The sequence below is a fragment of the Rousettus aegyptiacus genome, unplaced genomic scaffold (assembly GCF_014176215.1).
Source record: "Rousettus aegyptiacus isolate mRouAeg1 unplaced genomic scaffold, mRouAeg1.p scaffold_m13_p_1, whole genome shotgun sequence".
Taxonomy (NCBI): Eukaryota; Metazoa; Chordata; class Mammalia; order Chiroptera; family Pteropodidae; genus Rousettus; species Rousettus aegyptiacus.
In genome coordinates, this window is record NW_023416284.1 from 121,415,409 (window position 1) to 121,438,348 (window position 22,940).

The 22,940-nt window shown below is 36.2% G+C and overlaps 1 protein-coding gene across 10 annotated transcripts in view; it reads left to right on the forward strand.

Moving 5' to 3' along the window:
* MYO6 (myosin VI) overlaps positions 1-22,940 on the forward strand; it is a 141,257-nt gene that overhangs the window by 42,464 nt on the left and 75,853 nt on the right. For all 10 annotated transcript variants that reach the window (XM_016141702.2, XM_016141705.2, XM_016141707.2 and 7 more), the window contains exons 2-3: positions 12,073-12,215; positions 19,015-19,084. In XM_016141702.2, coding sequence (XP_015997188.1) covers positions 12,099-12,215; positions 19,015-19,084 — 187 coding nt within the window. In that variant the 5' untranslated portion in view covers positions 12,073-12,098. The remainder of the gene's footprint in view (positions 1-12,072; positions 12,216-19,014; positions 19,085-22,940) is intronic.

A 22,940-nucleotide genomic window follows, 5' to 3' on the forward strand; every position in this document is an offset into this window, starting at 1 on the left:
GGCCAGTGAGCTCACTCTCGTGACATCACGGTGGTGTACTACAGATGGGCAGGACACTCCCAGATGTGTGTAAGAGCAGTGAGATGCACTAAAAGCAATTCAAAGCAAATGCCAAGACGACTGCTGACAGCAGTATAATAATAGTAAAAGTGGAAAGGAATAATCTACCCTGACTAAAGCTTGAGATGTTACATTTTCAAGGTGAAGATGTGTGGGCACATTATGGTGGGTTGAAAAAAGATCTCATGTCAGGGGAAAAAAATACCCAAATTTTAATGTTTATGAAAGAAGTAGTAAGGTTTCTCATAAAGACTTTACTTTTAAACTGTATTTCTTATGCTATTAAAAAAATCGTTTAAGACAACTTAGTATTATACAACCAGGTCTTCTTCCAGATCTAGTGACAAGTATAAACCACTGGTGTAGACAAGAAGCTTGATTAGGCATTTATGTAGTGCAGTGATTATAGATTTGCAGTTGGGGTCACACAGGATTCTGATCTTGCCCCTACACTTGTTTCTTAGGTGCCTCTGTTTAGGCAACTTGCCTAAACTTCTGAACTTCAGTTTCAAAATGGAGGTACCTCCCAGAGTTGTGAAAATTAAGTGAGATAAAGTGTTAGAGTACTTAAGTACAATGTCTGGTACACAGTGAATGGTCCATGAAATGTTGTGTTTTGTCGTTTCCCTTGACTTAGCTGAATTATTCTGTTCCTAGGTATAAGGATAGATTGAGATTTTTCTCGTATCTTGAGGTAGGCCTGTAGTGCTGTGGATTTGCCTCTTAGAACTGCTCTGGCTGTGTCTCATAGATTTTTCATTTTCATTTGTCTTGAGATATCTTCTCATTTCTTCCATGATCTTTTTGTTACCCTGTTCACTGTTCAGTAACATGTTATTTAGCTTCCATGTGTTTGTGTGTTTTTCAGTTTTCCTCTCGTAATTGATTTCTAATTTTCATATCATTGTGACTGGAGAAGATGCTTGATATGATTTCAGGATTCTTAAATTTGTTAAGACTTGTTTTATGGCCTAACATGTGGTGTGTCCTGGAAAATGTTCCATGTGCACTTGAGAAGAATGTATATTCTGCTGCTTTGGGATGAAATGTTCTAAAAATATTAATTAATTCCATGTGGTCTAAGTGTCATTTAAAGCTGCTCTTTCCTTGTTGATTCTGTCCACTGGTGTCAATGGGGTGTTAAAGTTCTCCACTATGACTGCATTACTGTCAATCTATGTCCGTCAATATTTGCTTTATATGTTTAGGTACTCCTACTTTGGATGCATAAATGTTTACAGGGGTTATGTCCGGCTTGTTGGATTGATCCATTTATAATTATAAAATGTCTTTTATCATTATGAAATGTCCTTCTTTGTTGTCATAGTCTTTGTTTTAAAGTCTGTTTTGTCTAAGTATTGCTACCTCGGCTTTTTATTTTTTCGTTTCCATCCCTTTACTTTCAGTCCATCTTTCCATCTGAAGTGGGTCTCTTGTAGGTAGCATATGTATGGGTCTTGTTTTCTTATCCATTTAGCCACCCTTTGTCTTTTGATTAGAGCACTTAATCCATTTACATTTAAAGTAGTTATTGATAGGTATGTAGTTATTGCTATTTTATTATTCATATTTTTAATCTCTTCTTTTTCTCCTCCTCCTCCCTGCACCTCCTTAACATCGGCTTGGTGGCGATGAACTCATTTAGCTTTTTCTTGTCTAGGAAGCTCTTTATCTCTCCTTTGATTGTAAATGATAGCCTTTTTGGATAGAGTTATCTTGGTTGTAGGTCCTTGCTTTTCATCACTTTTGAGTATTTTATGCCATTCCCTTTTGACTTGTAAAGTTTCTGTTGAGAAATCAGCTGACAGTCTTGTGAGAGCTCCCTGGTAGTTAACTTTTTCTCTTGCTGCTTATAAGATTTTCTCTTTGCCTTTAACCTTTGGCATTTTAATGATGATGTTTCTTGGTGTGGGCCTCTTTCAATTCATCTCATTTGGAAGGCTGTGCTTCCAGGGCTTATATGTCTTTATTTCCTTCACCAGGTTAGGGAAGTTTTCTTTCATTATTTCTTGAAATAGGTTTTCAGTCCCTTACTCTCTTCTCTTCTCCTTCTGGTACCCTTGTGATGTGAATGTTGGTATGCTTGATGTTGTCCAGAGGTTTCTTAAACTATCCTTATTTTGTGAAGTTTTTTCTTTTTGCTCTATGTTTTCCTTTACGTTTTGTTTTATGTTTTCCATCTCCATTTTTATGTTTTCCATCTTCATTTTTATGCTTCCTGTCTCTTTGTGAAATTTCTTACTAAGTTCATCTACTCTTCCCTTAAGTTTATTGAGCATCCTTATAACTGGTGTTTTGAACTTCACATCTAGTAGATTGCTCACCTCTGTTTCATTTAGTTCTTTTTCTGTAGTTTTGTCCTGTTCTTTCACTTGGGATATGTTACTTTGTCTCCTCATTTTGGCTGACTCCTTGTGTTTTTTTCTATGAATTAGGTAGGTTCACAACATCTCCTGGTTTTGGAAGATGGCCCTTATGTGTAGTAGATGTCCTGTGGGGCCCAGTGGTACAGTCTTTTCTATCACTTGAGCTGGTGCTCATGCATGTCCCTTGTGTGGATTATGAATGCTCTTTTGTTGCAGTTGAACCTTGATTGTTGTTGGCATGTCAGTGGAAGGGATGGACCCTCAGGCTGACTAGCCTGAGGAATGGCTATGACTACATTGGAGGAGCTTTTGTGAGGGGTTGACCCCATGTAGTGGGATTCGCTTTAACGGGGGTCTGGTGCCTGCCACGTCTCCCTGTGCGGGTGTTTGACTAGCTGCATTGAACTTCATACCAGCTGTGAGAAGATTCAGTTCATCTTCAGTTCTTCCTTTGTGTGATATATGCACATCATACATGCATACACATCCCATTTATAGAGTTAAAATAACTTAGTTTTTAAGAATTACAGTAGAACTTAATTGACTTTCCTAGATATTATTGGTTCATTTATGAAAGATTGATAGAGATTACAATGGAGTAATACCTTCTACCCTTCCTTTTTTATTTGGGTGTCTCTCAGAGTTTCTTCCTCCTGATCATAGCATTTGAGATTGTTTGTTTAATGAATTTTCAGGATAACTGTGTGCCCTGAATTGGATTGAACTTTAGGGTCACCTCTTAAAACAACTATGCTGATTATAGGTGAAAATCTTCAACTTCTATTTTGGGACATTTTAGGAGATTTAAAATGTCAGAGACATCACAGATGCATTTAAAAGACTAAGGATTGTTCAGACTTATCACCTTTATTGATTAGAGTATACCATCTAGATTGTGGTTTTGCTCACAGGTAGATCTCTTAGTCCCTGAAAAATCAGAGTAACATTGACCAAAAACCTGAAATTTAAGCTGCAGAGTGTTTCAACTTGAGCAGAGTGGGGCTGTTTTGCACGGGCAGGATCCTTCTGGAGAAAAGACCTTTTGGTTTGAAGATCAACTTGTTTCTTGAAATTTGATTGTTCTTTTCATTAACAACTTATTGGGAGAACAACATTGTCCATTCATGGAGAAAATGAATTAAAGTCTGTAGTCTTTTACAAATCCATTTTTGGAAGACCAACAAACTTAAGAAGTAACTTTGTATCTAGCACTAATTATAAATCTAGGTAAGTTCTAGATATAATCTTGGACAGTAATTTACATTAGTCACAGTATGAAAAATTTAACTCATTTGCGTAATATCACTATTCAGGTATTTTAACATCTGTAAAAGGAATTTTGAGCTTTTGAAATAAACTGGGATATTTAGTCTCTGAAGAATACAGGACTTTCTCTAGATTGTCTATGTTATGTTCGTATAGATTGTCCACATATATTATTTGAATTATGTCTAAATTCAAATATGTTTTGTGGTAATAATGGTGGAGTTCGTATCTGAAATATTGTTTGATTTCTTCTCTGAAAATCTGTAACAAAATCATATAACCAATTTTCACAGTTCACATTGTACATATTTGGAGTAATTTCCCTGATAGTGTTACTTTTCAAATCATCATATAAAATATTTTAAATATTTAACAACTATATAATAAACTTATTAATAAAATATTTACTGTTATTTATTACCCTCTTTTTTTTTTGGTTAGTGAGTTAATCTTAGCCATTACCAAGTAAGTTGAAGTTAGCTTTGATTTTCTGAGGCTATATCTAATAATCAAGTGGTAATGGACCTCGCACTAAATATTAATCAGTACATTGGGCTTTCTAAGATTATATTTGAAAGTACAATTCTATAACCTTTGTAAAAAAATGATCAGTCATTAGGACCATTGCTGTGATCAACTGGATCTACTTCTATTAAAATCAAAAAGTTTCATAGCTGGCCTAGACATTTCTCTTTTTTGATGTCTTAGACCTAAAAACAGATTTCTGTATTTTCTCATCAATATCTAAGCCTAAAACAGTTGCTGGCACATAATATGTACCGAATAGTCTTTGAAAAATAAAAAAGTGAATATAAAAATTGCTTCTTAATCATGCTGAGGTATTCAGTTTTTAGTTCTTGTTATCTTGAGATGTTTTCTTATATTTCTTTGTCAAGATTTTAGACTTCATGGTAGATATTTTATCCCCATTGTTAATGAATTTTTATTGCTGATAAAACCAAGATATTCACAACAAAGTTCAATACTAATGTTTAGTGAATGCATAATATGATATTATAGCAATTCAATAATTCCTATACTGAATAAGATTAACCTGGAGATGTTTTCTAGGAAGGCATTTTCAAAGGTAATTTAGTGACTAAAGGGAATGCTTCTGAAATGTTTTTGAGAATTTTAGTATATAAGTTCTTATGGAACTGAAATGCTCAATAAAAGATTGTTCTAGGTACACACACACAACACAGCAGTCATGGCCAACTGTTACCTGGTGCCCAGTTTTTTCAGTATCTGGACACGAGGGAAGCTAATAGCCTTCAGGACACACTGATACTGATGAGAGAAGTTGCCAGTTTAAAGCTATGTGCCAAAGGTATATATAACATTCTTTTGATCAGCCAGGCCAGGGTCTGGCCAAATGAAAGAGTAGTCTTTTTAGAAGGCAAATTTGATACATCTGTGCCACTCCCTTACCCCCAACTAGAATTTAAGATCCTGGAGGGCAGGGATTTTTGCCAATTTTGTTTGCTGCTCCGTTCCAAGTAGTTGTTTTCCTAGCAACCTGCTAAAGAGGGATCACTTATAATAATAATACATTTTTTTTTTTTAAAAACAGAGTTCATTCCCATGAATGCATAGGCAAAAAATATCCATCAAATACCATGAATAGCCAAGGTGGCAAGGCAGCTCAGAAAGAAAATGAAAAATCTCCAGAAAATAAACTTGAAGATATAGAAATATGCAATTTAAATGACAGAGCATTCAAGATGGCAGTTCCGCAAAAACTTAGCAAGATGCAAGAAAACTCAGGCAGTTTAATGAACTCAGAAATAAAAGAAATGAACAAAAAGAATACTAAAGAGATCGAAACTTTAAAAAAAGAACCAAATAGAACTTCTGGAGCTGAAGAACTCAGTAAAGGAGACGAAGAATGAAATAGTGAGCTTAGAAAATAGAGCTGACCAGATGGAGAAGAGAATTAGTGATATCAATGACAGAAATATGGAAATGACACAGATGGAAGTAGAGGGAGACTTGAAAGTAAAAAGAAAAAAAAAAGAAAAAAAAGGCTCTACAAGAATTGTTTGACACCATCAGAAACAGCAATATAAGGATAATGGATAAGGAAGGAGAAGAACAGGAGAAGGGAACAGAGAGGTTATTCAAAGTGGACAAGAACTTCCCAAACCTATGGAAAAAACTGGATCCTTGACTCCAAGAAGCAAACAGAACACCTGTCTCAATCCAAAAATACCTCCTCCAAGGCACATTATATTAAAACTGTCAAGAATTAATGACAAAGAAAGAATTTTCAAGGCAGCCAGGGAAAAGAAATGGTAACCTGTAAAGGTAAACCCATTAGATTATCATTGATTTTTTTTAGCAGAAACTGTACAAGCCAGGAGGGAGTACAATCAAATATTCAACTACTGAAAGAGAGAAATTACCAGCCAAGAATAATATATCCAGCAAAGTTCTCTTTTAGATATAGAGAAATAAAGACCTCTTCAGACATACAGAAGCTGGGGGGATTTTCCACTAGAAGGCCTGAAATTACAGGAAATACCAAAGGAGTTTTTTCTATCTGAAGCAAAAAGACAAAAAAGATAACAAACCATGAGTAAGATGACTAACAGACAAAGCAGAAGGTTGTAACCCTATTATAAAGATCCATGAGGCCAGACCATGTCTCTTTTTGCCCACCACCATATCCCCAATGCCTAGCAATTTGTAGTACATAATAGATGGCTAAAAAAATAGGTTAACAGAATGAATGGCTGTGGAAGGCAGTCTTATTAAGAGTTCTTATCCTGTTTAGTGCTTTTTTCTTTCCTTTTGGTATCTTATTTCAGCTTTTTCAACCCAACTCTAAATTACTTTTAGCTACTGCTCAATTGCTAATACCCTTGCTAATGAAATACAAAGGCATTATAATTGTCACAGCTATTATTTTTAAAGGGTAATTTTTTGAAGATAATGGTATTGACATAGCGGGTGATAGCTCATATTTTTTGGTATGGATCTACTTGTTCTACTCATGACACTGGAGTTGCAGAAAAAAGAATATGGATAGGTATATATTTGTCACTCTAATCTCCAATATGTTTGCTTCCCAGAGAGACTCTTGATGATATGCTACTTGTCTTTCAACAAGAATAAATGGAAGGTTAGCACAGTATGTCTAAAAAGCTACAGATTACTTTCTATAAATTACTTACTGCTACTATAAATTACGTCTATAGATTACTATAGTGCTTACTTTAAAAATATGAGTTGTCAAGTCCTAAAAATGAGAGTTTTCAGTTAATGATAAGGTATTATAGAGTATTCCCACTTTTCCTGAATAATTTCGAATTTTTAAATCTGTTCCAATGATTTATACAGTTTTTTTTCTTTTTTTACTTTGTACTCCTGCAGTGCATTTGTAGTCAGCCTTTCATGTGCTTAAGTACAGTAGCACTGGGAATTGAGACTGTCTTTTCCTTTTATAATATCTTTTTAAGTACTATTCATTTGCAAACATGCTTATTTAGTAAGTATGAATGTTAGAATAAGACAAGTTTAGATAAGAACCTAGGCCAGATTCACCTGGTCTAAGGGCAGTGGATGTCTGCTGACGGCACTCAATGTGGCTGTCTCTTGGGTCAAACTGCTCCAGTTTGGACTGATAGTTTGCCTAAGTACAGAGTTCTAGGATAGAAATAATTTTCCTTCAGAATTGAAAAGGCATTGCCTAGACTTCCTACTTTCAGTATTGCTGAAGCCGTTTGATTCATGACCCTTGGGATATGACCAGTGTTTTTTTCCTCCTTTTTTCTCTTATTTCTAGAAATGTGTAGCATCTTCTCTTTATTTCTGGTGTTCCAAAATTTGACATGGTGTCTTTTTTCCAGTTATTGTATTGAGCAGCAGTCCCCCAGCCCTTTTGACACCAGTGACCAGTACACCTCTGAGAATCTAATGCCTGATGATCTGAGGTGGAGCTGAGGTGGATACTAGCTCTGGGGAGTGGCTGCAAATACAGATGAAGCTTCCCTCACTCTCCCGCCACTCACCTCCTATGTGCCGCCCCATTCCTAACAGACCACAGAGGGTACTGGTCTGTGGCCCCGGGGGTTGGGGACCCCTGGTGTTGAAGATTTAATGGGCATTTTGCTTAGACTAGAAAATTTTTCCTTTCAGTTCAAGTGAATTTTCTTTGGATATTTCAAAGCTTTCTCTCCTCTTTGTTTTAAGGAAGGGCAGGTGTTTGCTTTTCCTGATATTTTAATGTTGAATCTTTTTGTCTCATTTATATATTTTTTTCTTCTATTTTTTTCCCCCGTACTTATTATCTCTCTTTTTCTTGGCTTTGTGAAAAGTTGCAACTTTATTCTATACTTTCTAGTGAATATTTCATTTCTGCTATTATGTCATCAAAGGTAAATTATTCTGACACCTGTTAAAATGGCAAGGAAGACTTTATTCAGGACCATTGCAATAGGAATAGTTTGCTTGGGTTGCTGTAACAAAATACCGTAGATTGGGGGGCTAACAAAGAGGAATTCATTTATTCACAGTTCTGGAGGCTGGACGTCCAAGATCAGGCTGCCAGTGTTGTTGAGTTCTCTCTTGCTTTCATTTGGCTGCCACCACCTTGTTGTAAACTCACATAACCTTTCCTCATTGTGGAGGTGGGGTGGAGGGTAGAAGGGTAAGAGAGAAAGGGAGGCGAGGGAGAGAGAGAGCTCTTTCTATAGAGCTATCAATTTTGTTGGATTAAGATCCCATTTTTATGACATCATTTAACCTTAATCACCTCCTAAAAGTCCTGTCTCCAAATACAGTCACATTTGGGGTTACGGCTTCAACATATGAATTTCAGAGAGGACACAGTTCAGTCTATAGAAGACATATATTCTGTCGTAACAAGGAGTATTACAATAGGGGAGGGAGATTAGGTTCAAATTCAAATATAGCAAAGACAGCTGGGGATTTATAGCTAACGAGCAGAGTTAGGTGAATTAGTGAATGCAAAATAACTAAGAGGAAACAGCAAGGGTAGAGGATTCTTACAGAAGGCAGGCCAAAGGTAGAGGATGAATAACTTGATCAGATATCAAAGATAGAGGAATTTCTCTAAACTGGCTTAGCAGGATTCTTACTAAAACTCTCCTATGCAGATCCAGCAAGGGCAGGACAGACATGGAATGCCTAGTTGAGGCTTAGTCAAGAAAGCTCAGAGGAGCTTAACTAAACTTTAGTCAAAGAGAGAGTTTTTGTCAGCATGTAGCAATTTTGTATGCACACCCTTAATTGTTTCTAGGGTTTCTTGAGAGACCCTCTGTCTTCTCCAAAGAATAACCACTAGGCTTCTCTTAGAGTGGTACAGGAGTGGGGAGTTAGTCGTTTGCCCAGCAATAAGGAGTATGTGTGTAGTTGGTATTTGGAGATCTCTTTCTCAAACTTTCACCTGATCTTCTTATGGTAGACTCCCCTTTTTTTATCCTTGGTTCTAGGAGTATATCTGTGCTATAGTTCTTACGTCTTTTGAGATTCAGTGGTACAATTGGGGTTGTTTTTCATCTTTCCCTATTCTTGGGATTCAACTCTCTTGGATTTGCTGTCAGTTGCCTCTCAACCATTTTCTTTCCAACTCCCCAAATTTTGTCATTATTGTCTACTTTTTGGTTCTGCCCATTCTTGTGGACTGATCTTTTTAAGGAATTCCTTTGCTGTAGGTTTAGGGTTTGAGGAACAACAACATTAGATGTGTAGCTGTAAATCTGTCTTAACTGGGAAGCAGCAGCAAATGGTTCGATATGGGAAAGCAATTTGAATAGATCAAGGGAATTTGCCATTCTTTTTTGGACTTTGGGGGCTTTGCTTACTGCAATTTTTTTTTTCAGGTACTCAGTTATTTCTAAATAATCCCTCATGACTATTCTGTAATTTTCTTTTGTATTTAGAACTATCACAAGACCTTTTCCTCAAAGGGATATGGGTACTTATAAGGGGAAGAGGTATGACTAGCATCTATTGGGTATCCTTAGAACGGTGATCTCAATTTTTTGTTACTTAATCCTCATAGCAATTCTGTAAGATAAGTGATAATATCACATATGGGTGAAGATAAAGATACTGATCAGAGAGATTAAGTAACTTGCTTAAGTGCTAGTCAGAGTGTGGGGCTTAGTTTCAAGCCTAGGTTTTAAGAACTTTCAACTCTCTTTAGTCTGCCATCTTCCTTTTACTCTTCTCAAACTGCGTGAACAATTTATTCATTCACTCAGTGAATACTTACTTGCCTGCTTTGTGCTGGGCCTTGGAGACACTGAAAGAACTGTCCTGATGGAACAGAAACGTTAGCAAATTTGTCTTTTTCAATAGGATTTCTGGTGATCTATGCAGATTGGCAAGAGTAGGAGTCACTCCTGTTAATTACAGAAGTCCTGGTAACAGGCAATGTTGGTTTTCACTAGGATGGCAGAGGAGATACAGAGAAGTGGGTGGATTTAAGATACGTATTGAATATAAAGCCAACTGGATTGTGGGTGGCGATGTGGATTTGGAAGGAGCTGGAAGAATTGAGGATGACTAAGGTTTGATTTGAACTGAATATTGTTGGTCCCTTTATTGATATAAGAAAGAACAGGCTGGGGTGGTGAACAGAGTAATAATATAATGTAGCATTGTTACATCTGTTATATCTACGAGGAGTTGTCTAGTAGGCAGGTCAACATCTGGGAACTCAGAAGCTTTCTGGGTTTGAGAAATAAATTTGGGCACCACTCACATGTGGAAGGTACTTAATACCATGGGACTAGATATGATTATTCAGGGAAGGTATGTAAGTATAGGTGTGGTAACGTAAGTCTGAAGCAGTGTTATTGATTCACTTCTGTAGAGAATCTTCATTCAGTTTCTTAACTCAGAATTACACTTAAACCTAATAGAATTTACTGTGTGCAGAAAGCAAATCCCGCCACATAGCCATGGGTGGAAGACATTAACCAACAAGCTTATAGCAAACATGTCAATAGTTTGTAGCTTTTTGATTGAACTGTGTACCAAATGCCTTTGACTTGCATGAGAGACAAGACCTGAGAGCACTGACGTGGGAAATCCCATATTTGAGAATGCCACACAAGAGGTGAGTTATGACACATGCATCAGCTCTTCTTTAAGTACAGATAAATATTTAAAAATAAATTTCTATCGAGATGCTAAACCTAGAACCTCTAGGATCACTCATTATCCGACGATTCACTGTTACACACTAGACTCACAGAATCTAAGCTCGTTAAAATTAAATGTTTTACATGTCACAGACCCTTCAGAATATTCTCAAAAGACCAAATTGTAAATGTTAGATCTGAGGATGCCAAGCATGAAAGAAGCTTTACAGAAACATTTGAACAATTAGATTAGGCAAAAACTGGAAATGATGCAAATGTCTATCAACAGGACAACAGGTAAACAATTGTGATATAGTCCTTCAGTGAGCTAATATGCACAACAACATGGTTGAATATCAAAAATATCTTGTTGAGTGCAAGAAGCCAGATACATAATCATTTATCCTATATGATTTCTATTATATAAAATTCAAGAAAAGGCAAAAACTAATTTATGATGATAGAAACCAAAACAGTAGATGTCTGTGGAGACAAAAGATTGACCAGATGGAGGCATGAGGGAACTTTCAGGGGTGATGCAAATGTTCTCAATATTAATTGGGTGTTTGTTAGGTGTGTGCATCCATTTGTCAAAACTCTTCAACTTTTTTATGTTTAGGGTATGTACATTTTATTGTATATAAGTTCTATCTCAGTAGAAAAAAATGAGGAAACAACAAAAACAGTGTGAGCAGTTTTGTGAAGATGTGTATAGGGAGCACTTGGGTGAGGCATCTCTGTAGTCCCAGACTGTCAGAGAAAGTTTCCCAGAGGAAGTAATTCCTCACATCTCTCATTTTTATCCCTTCAGGTCTAAAATGACTTACTGTTCAACTCTTAGCTAATTCTACACAATAACAGTTATTCCTGGGACAGCTGTTTAATTTATTGTGCAATCCAGAATACTGTAGGTAGTAAAAGAGAGTGCTGTTATGAATCACACTGGGACAATAGGTAAAATCTATGATCATTGCTCTCTATTTCTGTAGTGCTCAAAGTGTAGTACTCTACTTCAGTCACAACCTAAGGAAGGCAGTAGCAGAACAGGTGTTACCTGAGGATAGAGCAACTTCTGCTTGGTCCTTTTTTAAAGGTGGATAAAGGAGGAACAGGGTGTAGCAAGATGGGAGGGGTGGGGATCACCTATAGCAGGAGTAGACATGTGCTTATATGAATTGCAATTTCCACAGTAACTTTTAAAGGGATGATATTTGTTTTCTATTTCCAAAGTTATTTATGTTGCTTTAATTGTTTCTTTGAAACAGGAGATAGTGGATAGCTCACTTCAAAAATGGAGGATGGAAAGCCCGTTTGGGCTCCACACCCTACAGATGGATTTCAGATGGGCAATATTGTGGACATTGGCCCTGACAGCTTAACAATTGAACCCTTGAACCAAAAAGGCAAGGTGAGTTTCTCAGAAAGATTTCAAAATTTGATTTCTTTCAGTATAGGTTTCTCTCTTCTCAGTGAACTAGATATTCCTAGCAGTTTATGGAAAAGCAATTTTCTGGTAATTGAATTTTAGTTTTCTACTAAGTTGTTTGATTAAATCAAAAGTACATACCTTAGGGAAAAAATGATGCCCCATGATAAAATCAGTTAAATTTAGTGAGCCTTTCATTAACACATTTTTAATAAAAACAGCATTATGATAAAGTAGAAACATGACATTTTTATTCCTTATACATATGTGGATATATGTATAATGAATATATCTGTGATGTATACATGTTACAAAGTACAAATTTGAAAAGTGAATGTGATTGTGTTACCAATTTTTGCTTTTTGCTTTAGCTCCCAGACAGTTTTTTCCTTTAGACTTTTTATTTACATAAATCTATTAACATGGGATTTGAGTAGATTTATTTCTATTAAGAAAAGATACTTAAGTCTTAAACATACCCATCTATTATTATTTTTGCTATTTATTTTTTAATTTATTAATTTTTATTATGGTAACATTGGTTAACAAAATCCAGTAAGTTTCAGGTGTGCAATTCAACAGCAAGGCATATATATAATGATAGTTTTTAAAACATGAAAGCATACTTTAATTTTGTGCACATGGTATCTATTTCCTTTTATACTTAGACATAGTATTAAAAAATGGGAATTTGGGGGAAAAGTGTCTTGGATTCTCTTTGAGTCTTCATGGCGACAATAGGGTCTCTTTTTGTGGGAGATCTTCACAATTTTCAGTTTAATAAATATACCTGTTAAATAGGTTTTCTGGCTAACTTTGTTGATGCCATTTCTGTTTAATTTGGACTCTGCTAATGTTTGTGAATAATTTATCTTCTTCTGATACATGGTTAACTAATGCCATGTGACTGTCATCCTTCTGGGAACCTTAGAAAAACAAGGTGGATCTCTCATGAGGTCTTTTCACAGAGTAAACTATTCTGTTACTGTAAACAACCCAGGAACCTAAATGAATAATGTATAATGTGGTATGTTAAAGAGGCCAATTAAAGATACCCTCAGGAAAGATGAGACAAAGTTTTTTAGTTTTTTTCTCTTATTAACAAGTATCTATTTGCAGTACATGTTCAAAAATAAAATAATTTAAAAATAAACTACATTATTGTTATTTGTTTGAACTTGTAGGGGAGAAAAAATTTTCCTCTATTAATTTGAGTCTCTGACTGGGCCTAAGAATTAAATTGACATAGACAGATTTACAGTGGAAAAGCATACAATTTTTATTAAATTTTCACATGCACGTGGGAGCCTTCACAAAGAATGAAGAACTGAGGAAGTGCCTAGAGCAGAAACCCTTTATACCTTTTAGACAAAGAAATAGTTTGTGAAGAAGTGGTAAGACAAAGGGGTTTGGGCTAGGGGCAGCAAATTGTGGGGAGGTCCTTAGGAAGGTAAGAGTTAATGTAACAAGGTTTGTTTGTACAGATTTCTCTTGCCCCTGATTCCCTTTCTCTGGTGATAGGAGTGTCTTCCTTCCTTCTGTTATCAGAAGGGCACTTTTCACATGGGAGTTATATGTCCTGCTCTCAGGAATAAAAAGAAGGTCAGAATGCCTTTCTTGGATCTGCTGTTTCCCAGGTGCCTTTAACTCATAATACTTGATATCCCAAAATAGCATATTTTAGGGTGACAAATTTATTGAGCTTTTTATCCTTCAAAGTTTTTTTTTTTTCATTTTTGTTTAGATTATTTTATAAGCACAGTAAATCAAGAGGCTGAAATGAAATGAAAAGTATACATGCTAAGTATATTCTGTTATTTAGGTATGTTCTGTTATATCCACAAATGATAAAATAGTTCAGTTCAAGAATAGAAGAAATTAGATTTATGGGTATATGCTTTTTCACACTTTAAATAATTTATGTGCTTTTAACTGTGTCTTATTAGTATTAATCACATAAACACATAGAACCAGTAAAAAGACTTAAAATGTAAATTGTGAAGCCATGAAAACTATGGATCTCTAGGTAATTCTGTAAACTAAAGTTGAAACTTCTTTTCATAAACATTTTTTGAAGTTTAACAGAATCTCAGGAATTGCTTTAAATCTTAACTTTCCCCTACTTTCTGATTGGGGTTTTAATAAATTGTGAAGTATAATAATAACTATATGATTAAAAAGATCTACAAGAGAAGCATTCTTTTTCTTAGATAATCCATGGTCTAGAGGTAACCAGCTTATAAATATTAAGGAATTAAGTGCGTGGAATGGTGGACAAATCAAGTAAAACTCCTTGCTAATGTAGTAGAAGTATAGAAGAGGGAATGATTTAACTCTGATGGAGAACACGTCTTTGATGATAGTAATGACTTATAGTTTTTCAATTGTGACCCATACTAAGAAATAAATTTTGCATTGCATTCGGTATGTGTAATGTGTGTGTGTGTTTATGAAAAACAGATATTACATGTCAGCAAGTATATGTACTGAATGCATGTGTGTATCTATTCATAAATGAAACAGTTGGTTAAATGAAACATCTTTACCGCCTATGGTGTTGTAAACAAAGGGCAGCCTCATGCTGGCCTTGTGCTGCCCATGCTGCTCACCCAACAGACCAACATAGGAGTTGGGCTATTTAGAATAAGCGTTTATTGTCAGAGCACCAGTAGTCTGAGAAGGCAGCAGGTTGACACTTTTAAAAACTGCCTTCCTTTCTTAGTCTGGCTTGGAATGTATAAGGGAAAATCTGGGTATTATTCCAGGGGCTACGTGACAGTTCTGGGGGGATCTCTTGTGCTTCAGGGCAGCCTTCCCTCTGGCAGTATGGTATTCAGGTAAATTAGCAACCTAGAACAAAGGTGGGAGTAGCCTGAAAGGAATGCCAGACCATAAAGACTGTGATCTGTAAGCATAAGAGCATTAATCATAAGTTTTAGGGCAACTTGCTTTGGCAGGGGACTTTCGAGCTCTGGGCCAAGCCTCAGGGGACAATGTATCGTTAAGCTATAGGGCAAGGAAAATGAGGCTGGGGACACTGTGAGGCCTCTACTACTGGGATTTAACTGGGCCCTTCTCCATTTCCCCACTGTCAAAAGACAGAGTTTGTTATCTGTGAGACTAGCTTAAGGTGAAATTATTTGCTCTGAAGTTGAAGAAAGACTTGGGCTCCAGGTGTCTGCCAAGCATTTGGCAGCCAGGTGACGATGGACCTACAGGCCAGGCTCATTGATTGCATCAGCAAGACACAATCCTTGTAATTATAAACAAAAGAAAAATAAGAAATGCTTCTGTTAAATCAGTACAGCTGGGGAGCCAGGAGGTGAGTCGGGACAGATCAAGGCCAAAAACCCCTTCTGTCTGATACTGGATACAATATTATAAATGTTTTACCTTCCTTTCCATCAGTTAGGAATTATCAATAAGATTAAAACAGTAAAGTCCTTTAAATCCCTTATATCTGTGGTTGCTTCTTAGCAACAAATAACCTGTAGTGGCTCTGTGCTCAAGGATGGCCTCTTTGGTTTGTCTTAGTTCTTCCCCAGTGGCATGGCTGGCCTGAGAAGTGGCATTCAGGGATTTCACCAAACAGCAGGCCATTCTCCTGATTTCTACATTTAGAGCATTAGTCATGGCCGACATCGCAAACAAAGCTACACATTCAGCCGGAATAAACAAGTGTAGCTCACTATTACAGTCAGGGCCTACAAGTAAGTTCTCTGCAATGCCAGGTCAGGTGCAGCCTCTGTGGCATAAAAGCAGTTAGTCTTCCAAGGGAGCAAGGTCCTCCAGAGTTATTGGCTGGCACATAAGAATAGACAGGAGCCACACTGCAGGTACCTTAACGTAACTCATCGAGGTGGGAGCACTGCAGTTCAGGTCTATGTTGGTCATAACGACAAAACCGGTAATGTCACACGTTCTCCTGCCTAGGTTACCGCAGAGACCTTAAGGGAAAATACAGCTCCGTCCTTCCTGGTAACAGTAGGACCCCAGTTACAGATGTCAGAGTATGAAATAGGCTTGTCGACAAATTGAGAAATGGTGTGATTTCTATTAAACAGAAGGTGAAAGTCTGTCCTATGTAGGTCCTTCCCAAAAGGCAAAAGTCAGAGAAATTAAGTACATGTTTGGCTAGGTAAACCCAGATGTTTCATTTCTTTGGAATGGTATTGGTCCTTCCAAGAAGCATCTAGGATTGTTACAAGAACAAGTATTTGAGGTCCTCTAACAGTATTGATTTCCATGTTGTAGTATCTTTTCTTCTACCCTCAAGTTCTGTCTTCTTTACTCTGGTGTTGTGGCTCTGCGGCTGGATTCCTTCAGGTTTGACAGCTGAGTTGGTGGTCAGGAGTACCGTGCTTCACGGAGCCTTCTCCCTGGCTGCACAGTCCTCCAGTGTCGTTAGCATCCCAGGAACAAAGACGGGAGTAGTCTAGAAGGAATGCTAGACCATAAGGATTGTGATCAGTAAGCATAAGGGCATTAATCATAAGTTTCAGGGCAACTTTCTAGAGCAGGGGACAGTTGAAGCTCTGAGTCAACCTGAGGGGGACAATCTATTGTTAAACTTATAGGGTAAGGAAAAATGAGGCTGGAGACAGACACTGTGAGTCTCTACTGTGGGAGTCCCGACCAGGCCCTTTTTCAGTGCATTCTGACATTTTCTAATATTTTTCATTCTGTTAAAAATGCTGTCTTGAATCTCTAAATCGATTTTATGTTCCGTATTTGCAGTAGACTGGCCTTTAGGCTAAATGTACCACATTTGAGAGTCAACATGTTATTTTCCCTGTCTACTTTTCTAGTCTTATCTTTTGTCAACCAACAATTGCCCCCTCATACTCTTGCTATATGCTTGTTCCTTTCTTTCTTTTCTTTATCTTCCATCCTTCCCCTCCACAGTGTTTATCAAGCTCTCACTATGAACTAGGTGATGTTGGGTGATTTGTGTTGGTGTTCACACTACTCTCTTTTGCCTGGAAAGCCACTCTCCATAGCCCTTTGTTTAGCAAATATTTATCTTTCAAGACTCTGATTGAGGTCACTTCCTTTATGAAAATTTCTTACAAATACCCAATCCTTCCCTTTTTCTCTTCCCATACAATAGAATTTACTGTTGATTATTCTCTCCAAGGAGCAGTGTAAATTCTTAGCGTCCTGTAATACTTTATTGGAGATACTTGTTTACATTTCTCTCCCCTTCCCTACTAGGCTATAATCTTCTCATGTGCAGGGACTATTTTATGTGTCCATTTTGTCACTGGCACTTGATGGCTGTGTGTTTGATGTGTGGTAGATGTTTACTGCTGGTGATCATGGTGCTTTGTTATGTGACCTTCTCTTGACAGGAGAGAAAACCTCCTCCAAGAGAATACAATTACCTTAATGAAACAAATTTTCTTTTTCTCATTGAGTAGGTGGTGAAGGGAGGAAAAATTGGGGGGATGAAGGAGAGAAACTACCTTTTAAGACTTCTTACTGGCCTCCAGCCCTTCTCTCAACTTTCTCATTCTAACCCTCTCTTTGTCCTCCAGCTCTCCCATTTTCTGACCTCCTGGAGCCTCTTTTACTTTGCATGGCTCCTAATAGGATAAAACCAACACCTGGAGTCTGGGGAAGCCTTACCCCTAATGTGATGGCTGTGACGATGGACACATAGGTCTATGATATTGGCAATTATTTCTGAATGCATTTTCCTATGAAATCATTGTAATAATTTGTGGGTTGTTTTATATTACCATTAATATATTTAGTATACATTATGGATTATCCATAATTGAATGTTCTTCCAATTTTGTGATCTATAAACCTTTCCACATTTATAACATTAAGAACATGTGTACTGAGGTCCAAATTATTAACTGCCGTTGTATTTAGGGCTAAACAGTTTTCTAATTTAGGTGTGACTTTGAGTTGAGGTAGTACCAGCAGCCTTAATTTACTCTGTAAACTATAGCAGTAACCTTGTCTTATATGTGTGTGTGTGTGTGTGTGTGTGTGTGCGTACACAATATAGACATACAAATATTTAAATAATTGAACAGTTTTTCCTCAGTTTTGTTTGGCATGAATGGAAACGTCAACCAATTATAATTGTTTGAGAAGTATAAATTTATAGATAACTGTTGGAATGACATGGAGAAAATTTAATTCTCTTTAGATGTAGTTTGAGATCATTTGTTCTCTCTTACAAGATACAATCTCACTTCTAGAATTTCTGCCATAGCATTAAGTGATATAACAGATACAAATTTATGCATAACTATAATTTTATGGACCAAAATTATATTCATATAGCATTTATATTTCTGGCACATTATCTGCACAAGAATTTATGTCTAATGTGTTTTACTCAAATAATAGCTTTAATTAAATCATAATCTCTTCTGTTGGTATATCTGATTGATTGAATGTCATTTTTCCTTTTTAAAAACAAAATTGCAATATATAAATATTAAAATTTTTAAAAAGTTGTTAAATAGTATACTTCTGTAAATTTAATATTAGTATACTTCACATTTTGTCCAACTCTAGGTGTTATAGTATGTTTTTTATTGATATCTATTATTAATTTCATGGTCATGGTACTAGTGTGTATGGTTTTTGTGTGAAGTTATTATCCTGTTTTCACATTAGTGACTTGTTAAATAATAGGATTGTATTACATTTTAGTAGCATATTGTTGATATTATTACAGTGAACACAACCAGTTAAGCTCCTTTATTTTTCTTACTGTTTATAAACCTCTAGTTTAATGAGCTCTTGTTTTGTTTGTTAGACATTTTTGGCTCTGATAAACCAAGTGTTCCCTGCAGAAGAGGACAGTAAAAAAGATGTGGAAGATAATTGTAAGTATCATGCTACAAAATAGTTCTGCACAGGGAAGGAAACTGTTCCTCCACAAAATAAATTAGTTGTTATATTACTAGGTACACTGTATTGGTTCGGAAGAAATGTAGCCTTTTGACATTAAGATTCATGTGAATGGAGGAGCTCAAAAGCCCTAAATTCATTATTGTCTCACATTTGAACTTTGGTGAAAGAGTCTCTTGAATGTCCTTTTAGTGTTTTCTCAGTTGTGTAAATGTGGGGAATGGTAATAACCTACTATGGAGCCTGAACTAAAGATCTTTTGTTAACGATTTTGAAGGAGTTATTTTAAACCTCATCTAGAACTAGATGATATTTCTAGTAGTATATGTAGTATATGTGGTTCAATAATTTAGAAGACAGGAGGGCCAATTTAATGTCATTGTTTTAAGGAAACACATTTTAAAAATACGTGTGATGAGTACTAATTGAAAAATCGATTTCAGAACATTTTATTAAAATGAAATATTAATTTTATTTATAACTATCTTAGCATGTTTAGCGGGAAAACTTTATCCAGTGAACAGACCATATGTATTCTTGCATTTTCAAGATTAAGTAGTAATATTTCATTTTGTATTGGGCAATATTCAAGAATCATGTCCAGTTGTCATGGATTTCATTAAAGGTATCTTTAAAAAATCTCTTCATTTAAAAGAAAAAAGGTAAGAGGAATATATTTTGTCCTTGTTGATTTTCTCTGGTGTTCACATTTGAGGAAACCTATAAGACCCCCATATGTGAATAGGTAGTGTGGAATAGAGTAATGGGAGAACTCTGGACTGAAGGAGAACCTGAGTTCAGATTCTTGCTATGCTGTTAGGAAGCTGTGTGCCCGGGGGCAGTTTTATCACTCCTCTTTGAGCTTTGCGTCTGTAAAATGGGAGTGATAACATTTGTGTTCTGTGTTTGGAGATATATTTTAAATGCTTGGCACAGTGCCTAATCTCTAATAGTCTTTTAATAAATGATAGCTAATATTATTAGGTATAAGAGTTTGAGAAAAAATGTGGAGCCTCCTGCCTTTCCAAAATTGCTGGAGAATTTGTCTGATTGGATACTACTTGTCTGAATAGCAATCAGAACAAAGTAAAAAAAGAAAAAAAAAAGGAATATTATTCTACCATATCCAAAATAAGAGAGAATATTCTTTTTTGTTATAACTTGCTAATGTATTTGGAACTAGGAATTCTTTTCATATATTAAAGTAAATTTTTTTTATTTATATATTTACATGTGGCTAAACATAATAAGTGGTTTTGAATTATTTTAATCCATTTCTTAATATTTTAAAACATTCTCCCTCTGATTATTTCATCTCGTATTACACTCGTCCAGCCTTTTAATTGTCCAGTGTAGATTTGCTGCCTCTTGCAGGTGTTTTCTTGGATGATGCCAGATGGCAGCAGTGCTAATGTGAAGATGTTCACTGTTCTCATCATACAGCAGCCCAGCCCTACTTGAATTCTCTTTTCTGAAACCACATCATTAATGCAGCTTTGGTTGTTGACTTTAGAATGTAGGTTTTCCAGCTAAAGTGGTCCTATAATACATTCTTTTGCCTGAGACTTGCCACTGTCCCACTATCCTCTGCCAAATGGCATGGCATTGTCTTTTAGTATCTTATGTACGTATTTCTAAAATCCTTACCTCTTCTCTATATCTTAATGGTAATGTGATGATTAAAAGCTTGATGTCTGTGGACCATTCGAAACGATGTGATAAAAGTTCTATTAAAAGAGAGACATGAGTTGTCTTTTGACAGTGACCTAATAATATAGTAAAATTTATTACCAAGTTTTAGCTCTAGGTTTTCTATTTGAAGGGATTTATATATGGAGCTTAGTGTGTTAATTTTATCTTTTTTTACTTGACTTTTGGATGTTAATGCCACAGTAGGAAAATATTTCAGGGATATGAAGTCAGTAATAAAATAATAGCATTTTTTCTTGCTGATTTTGAAGCTATTCTTACTTACATGACATCATACTCTCCATGAATTATCACCATTAGAATCTGAGAGTAATAAAGTATAGACTGTATATTGGAAAGACTTCTAAAAGTTGCCTGGTTCAGTCCCTTTATCAGTAATAGAATGACTTCTACAACAATATAACTATAGAATTGATTGACTTCTACTGTGTTGAAGTCGTTTGTGGATTCCTTTTTTTCTTTCAGTGAACTAGAACTGTAATGAGTAAGCACGGCCTTAAATGTTCAGATAACTTCCTTATCAGTTCCCTAAATTTAATGTCATACTCACTCTTCATTAGAAACTTTCGGTATGCTTGATATATATATTCATTATGCCAAAATACTTTTTAGGGAGTTTATAAAAAAAAAATATGGTTATTCTTTTATTATATGTTTTGTTTTTAAAGTTTTGCTATTGAGTATAGTTAAATCTATGAATAATTAGGCCTAAAGGGCAAGCAGTTCACATTAAGGATTGCATGTAAGTAACCAAACCAAGTAATTCTAGAGCTGACTACTAGGAGAGGAATTAGGTGGAGAAGGAAGTTATTTTTGAGATGCTCGTCAACATTCCTAGATCATACCTTTAGGGTTGCATAGACAATTGGACCTACTGTTTCCCGTTCTGGTAAACAGAGGGTCATAATTATGTTCCTTTTTGTCTTTCCCTTTCCATATCTTCATGAAAATGGAATAGCCTGATATAAGAGGAAGACCCTCCTGTCCATATTCTTTCTGTCATTGGCAGATACTTCACCAGTTAGAGATTTATTTCATTAACAGATATCCCTGAGAAGGCTGGTGGTGAGTGTGAAAGGGGGTGAGAACTGAGAGCAAGCAGTCATTCACATGTTAGTAGAGGTTTATATGATTAGTAGCTTCTCCAGGGGAACTGTATTGTGGGATTAGGAATTCTTACTTAAAAGAAGCAGAGAAAATATCATACAACCAGGTAGTTCAGAGGAAGGTGAGAGATCCAGGAGTGTGCTTTGCGTAAGACCAGGCTCCTGGGGGACGAGAGTAGAAGAAGAGGAGGGCTACAGAAAGGTCAGTGACCAAAAGTCCAAATTAGATTCACCTCCGTTGCCTACCTTCTCCAAATCTTTCCTCAATTCAAAGGAAAGCTGCCATTGAAGCTATTAGGAGGCTCCACCTACTCCTAACTTTTATTCTGCCATAAGTGGCATTGGGAAACAGTGAAGCATGTGTTCTTAGAAAATGAATTGGATACATTATATGACTACAAGCATAGATTGTCTTTGGGATTGGTATAGCAAGAGACTCTTGTTTGACAGAATTGGTTGGGTACTGAATTGCATGTTAGGCATACATACAGTGTAGGCATAGATAAACTCTAGTGAGGGGTCAAGCACGCAAATCAATCAGGCAGGGTACTGTTCTCAAAGATCTAGTTTAGTAGGCAAGACCAGATATACAATATTATAATCTCAATACTGGTAGTCTGTGTGGTAAGCACTATTTAGAAAGTACAAAGAAGAAAGCACTTCTAGTGGTGGTAGTAGTGATACGAATGGGGAAGTATCATTTATGAGGTAATCTTTGAAATGTCATTAAAGGATAGGTAGAGGTTTGACACCTGGAGACATAGAGGTGGATCCCAGTGCATGAGTAATATTTGGGTTTGATACATACTTTAGTCTGCCCATAAATTAAACCGTATTAAAGAGAATTGTGGGAAATATATGAAAAGGTCAGTTGAATGCAGGTTTAATAAAAGCCTCAAATGTCAGATTCGAATGTGGACGTTAGTAGTTGTGGAAACCCATCGATGTTTTTTGAGGAGAGAGATGTAATTAGGTCTCTAGTTAATGTGCTGAGAGGTCTGGATTAGGGATGAGA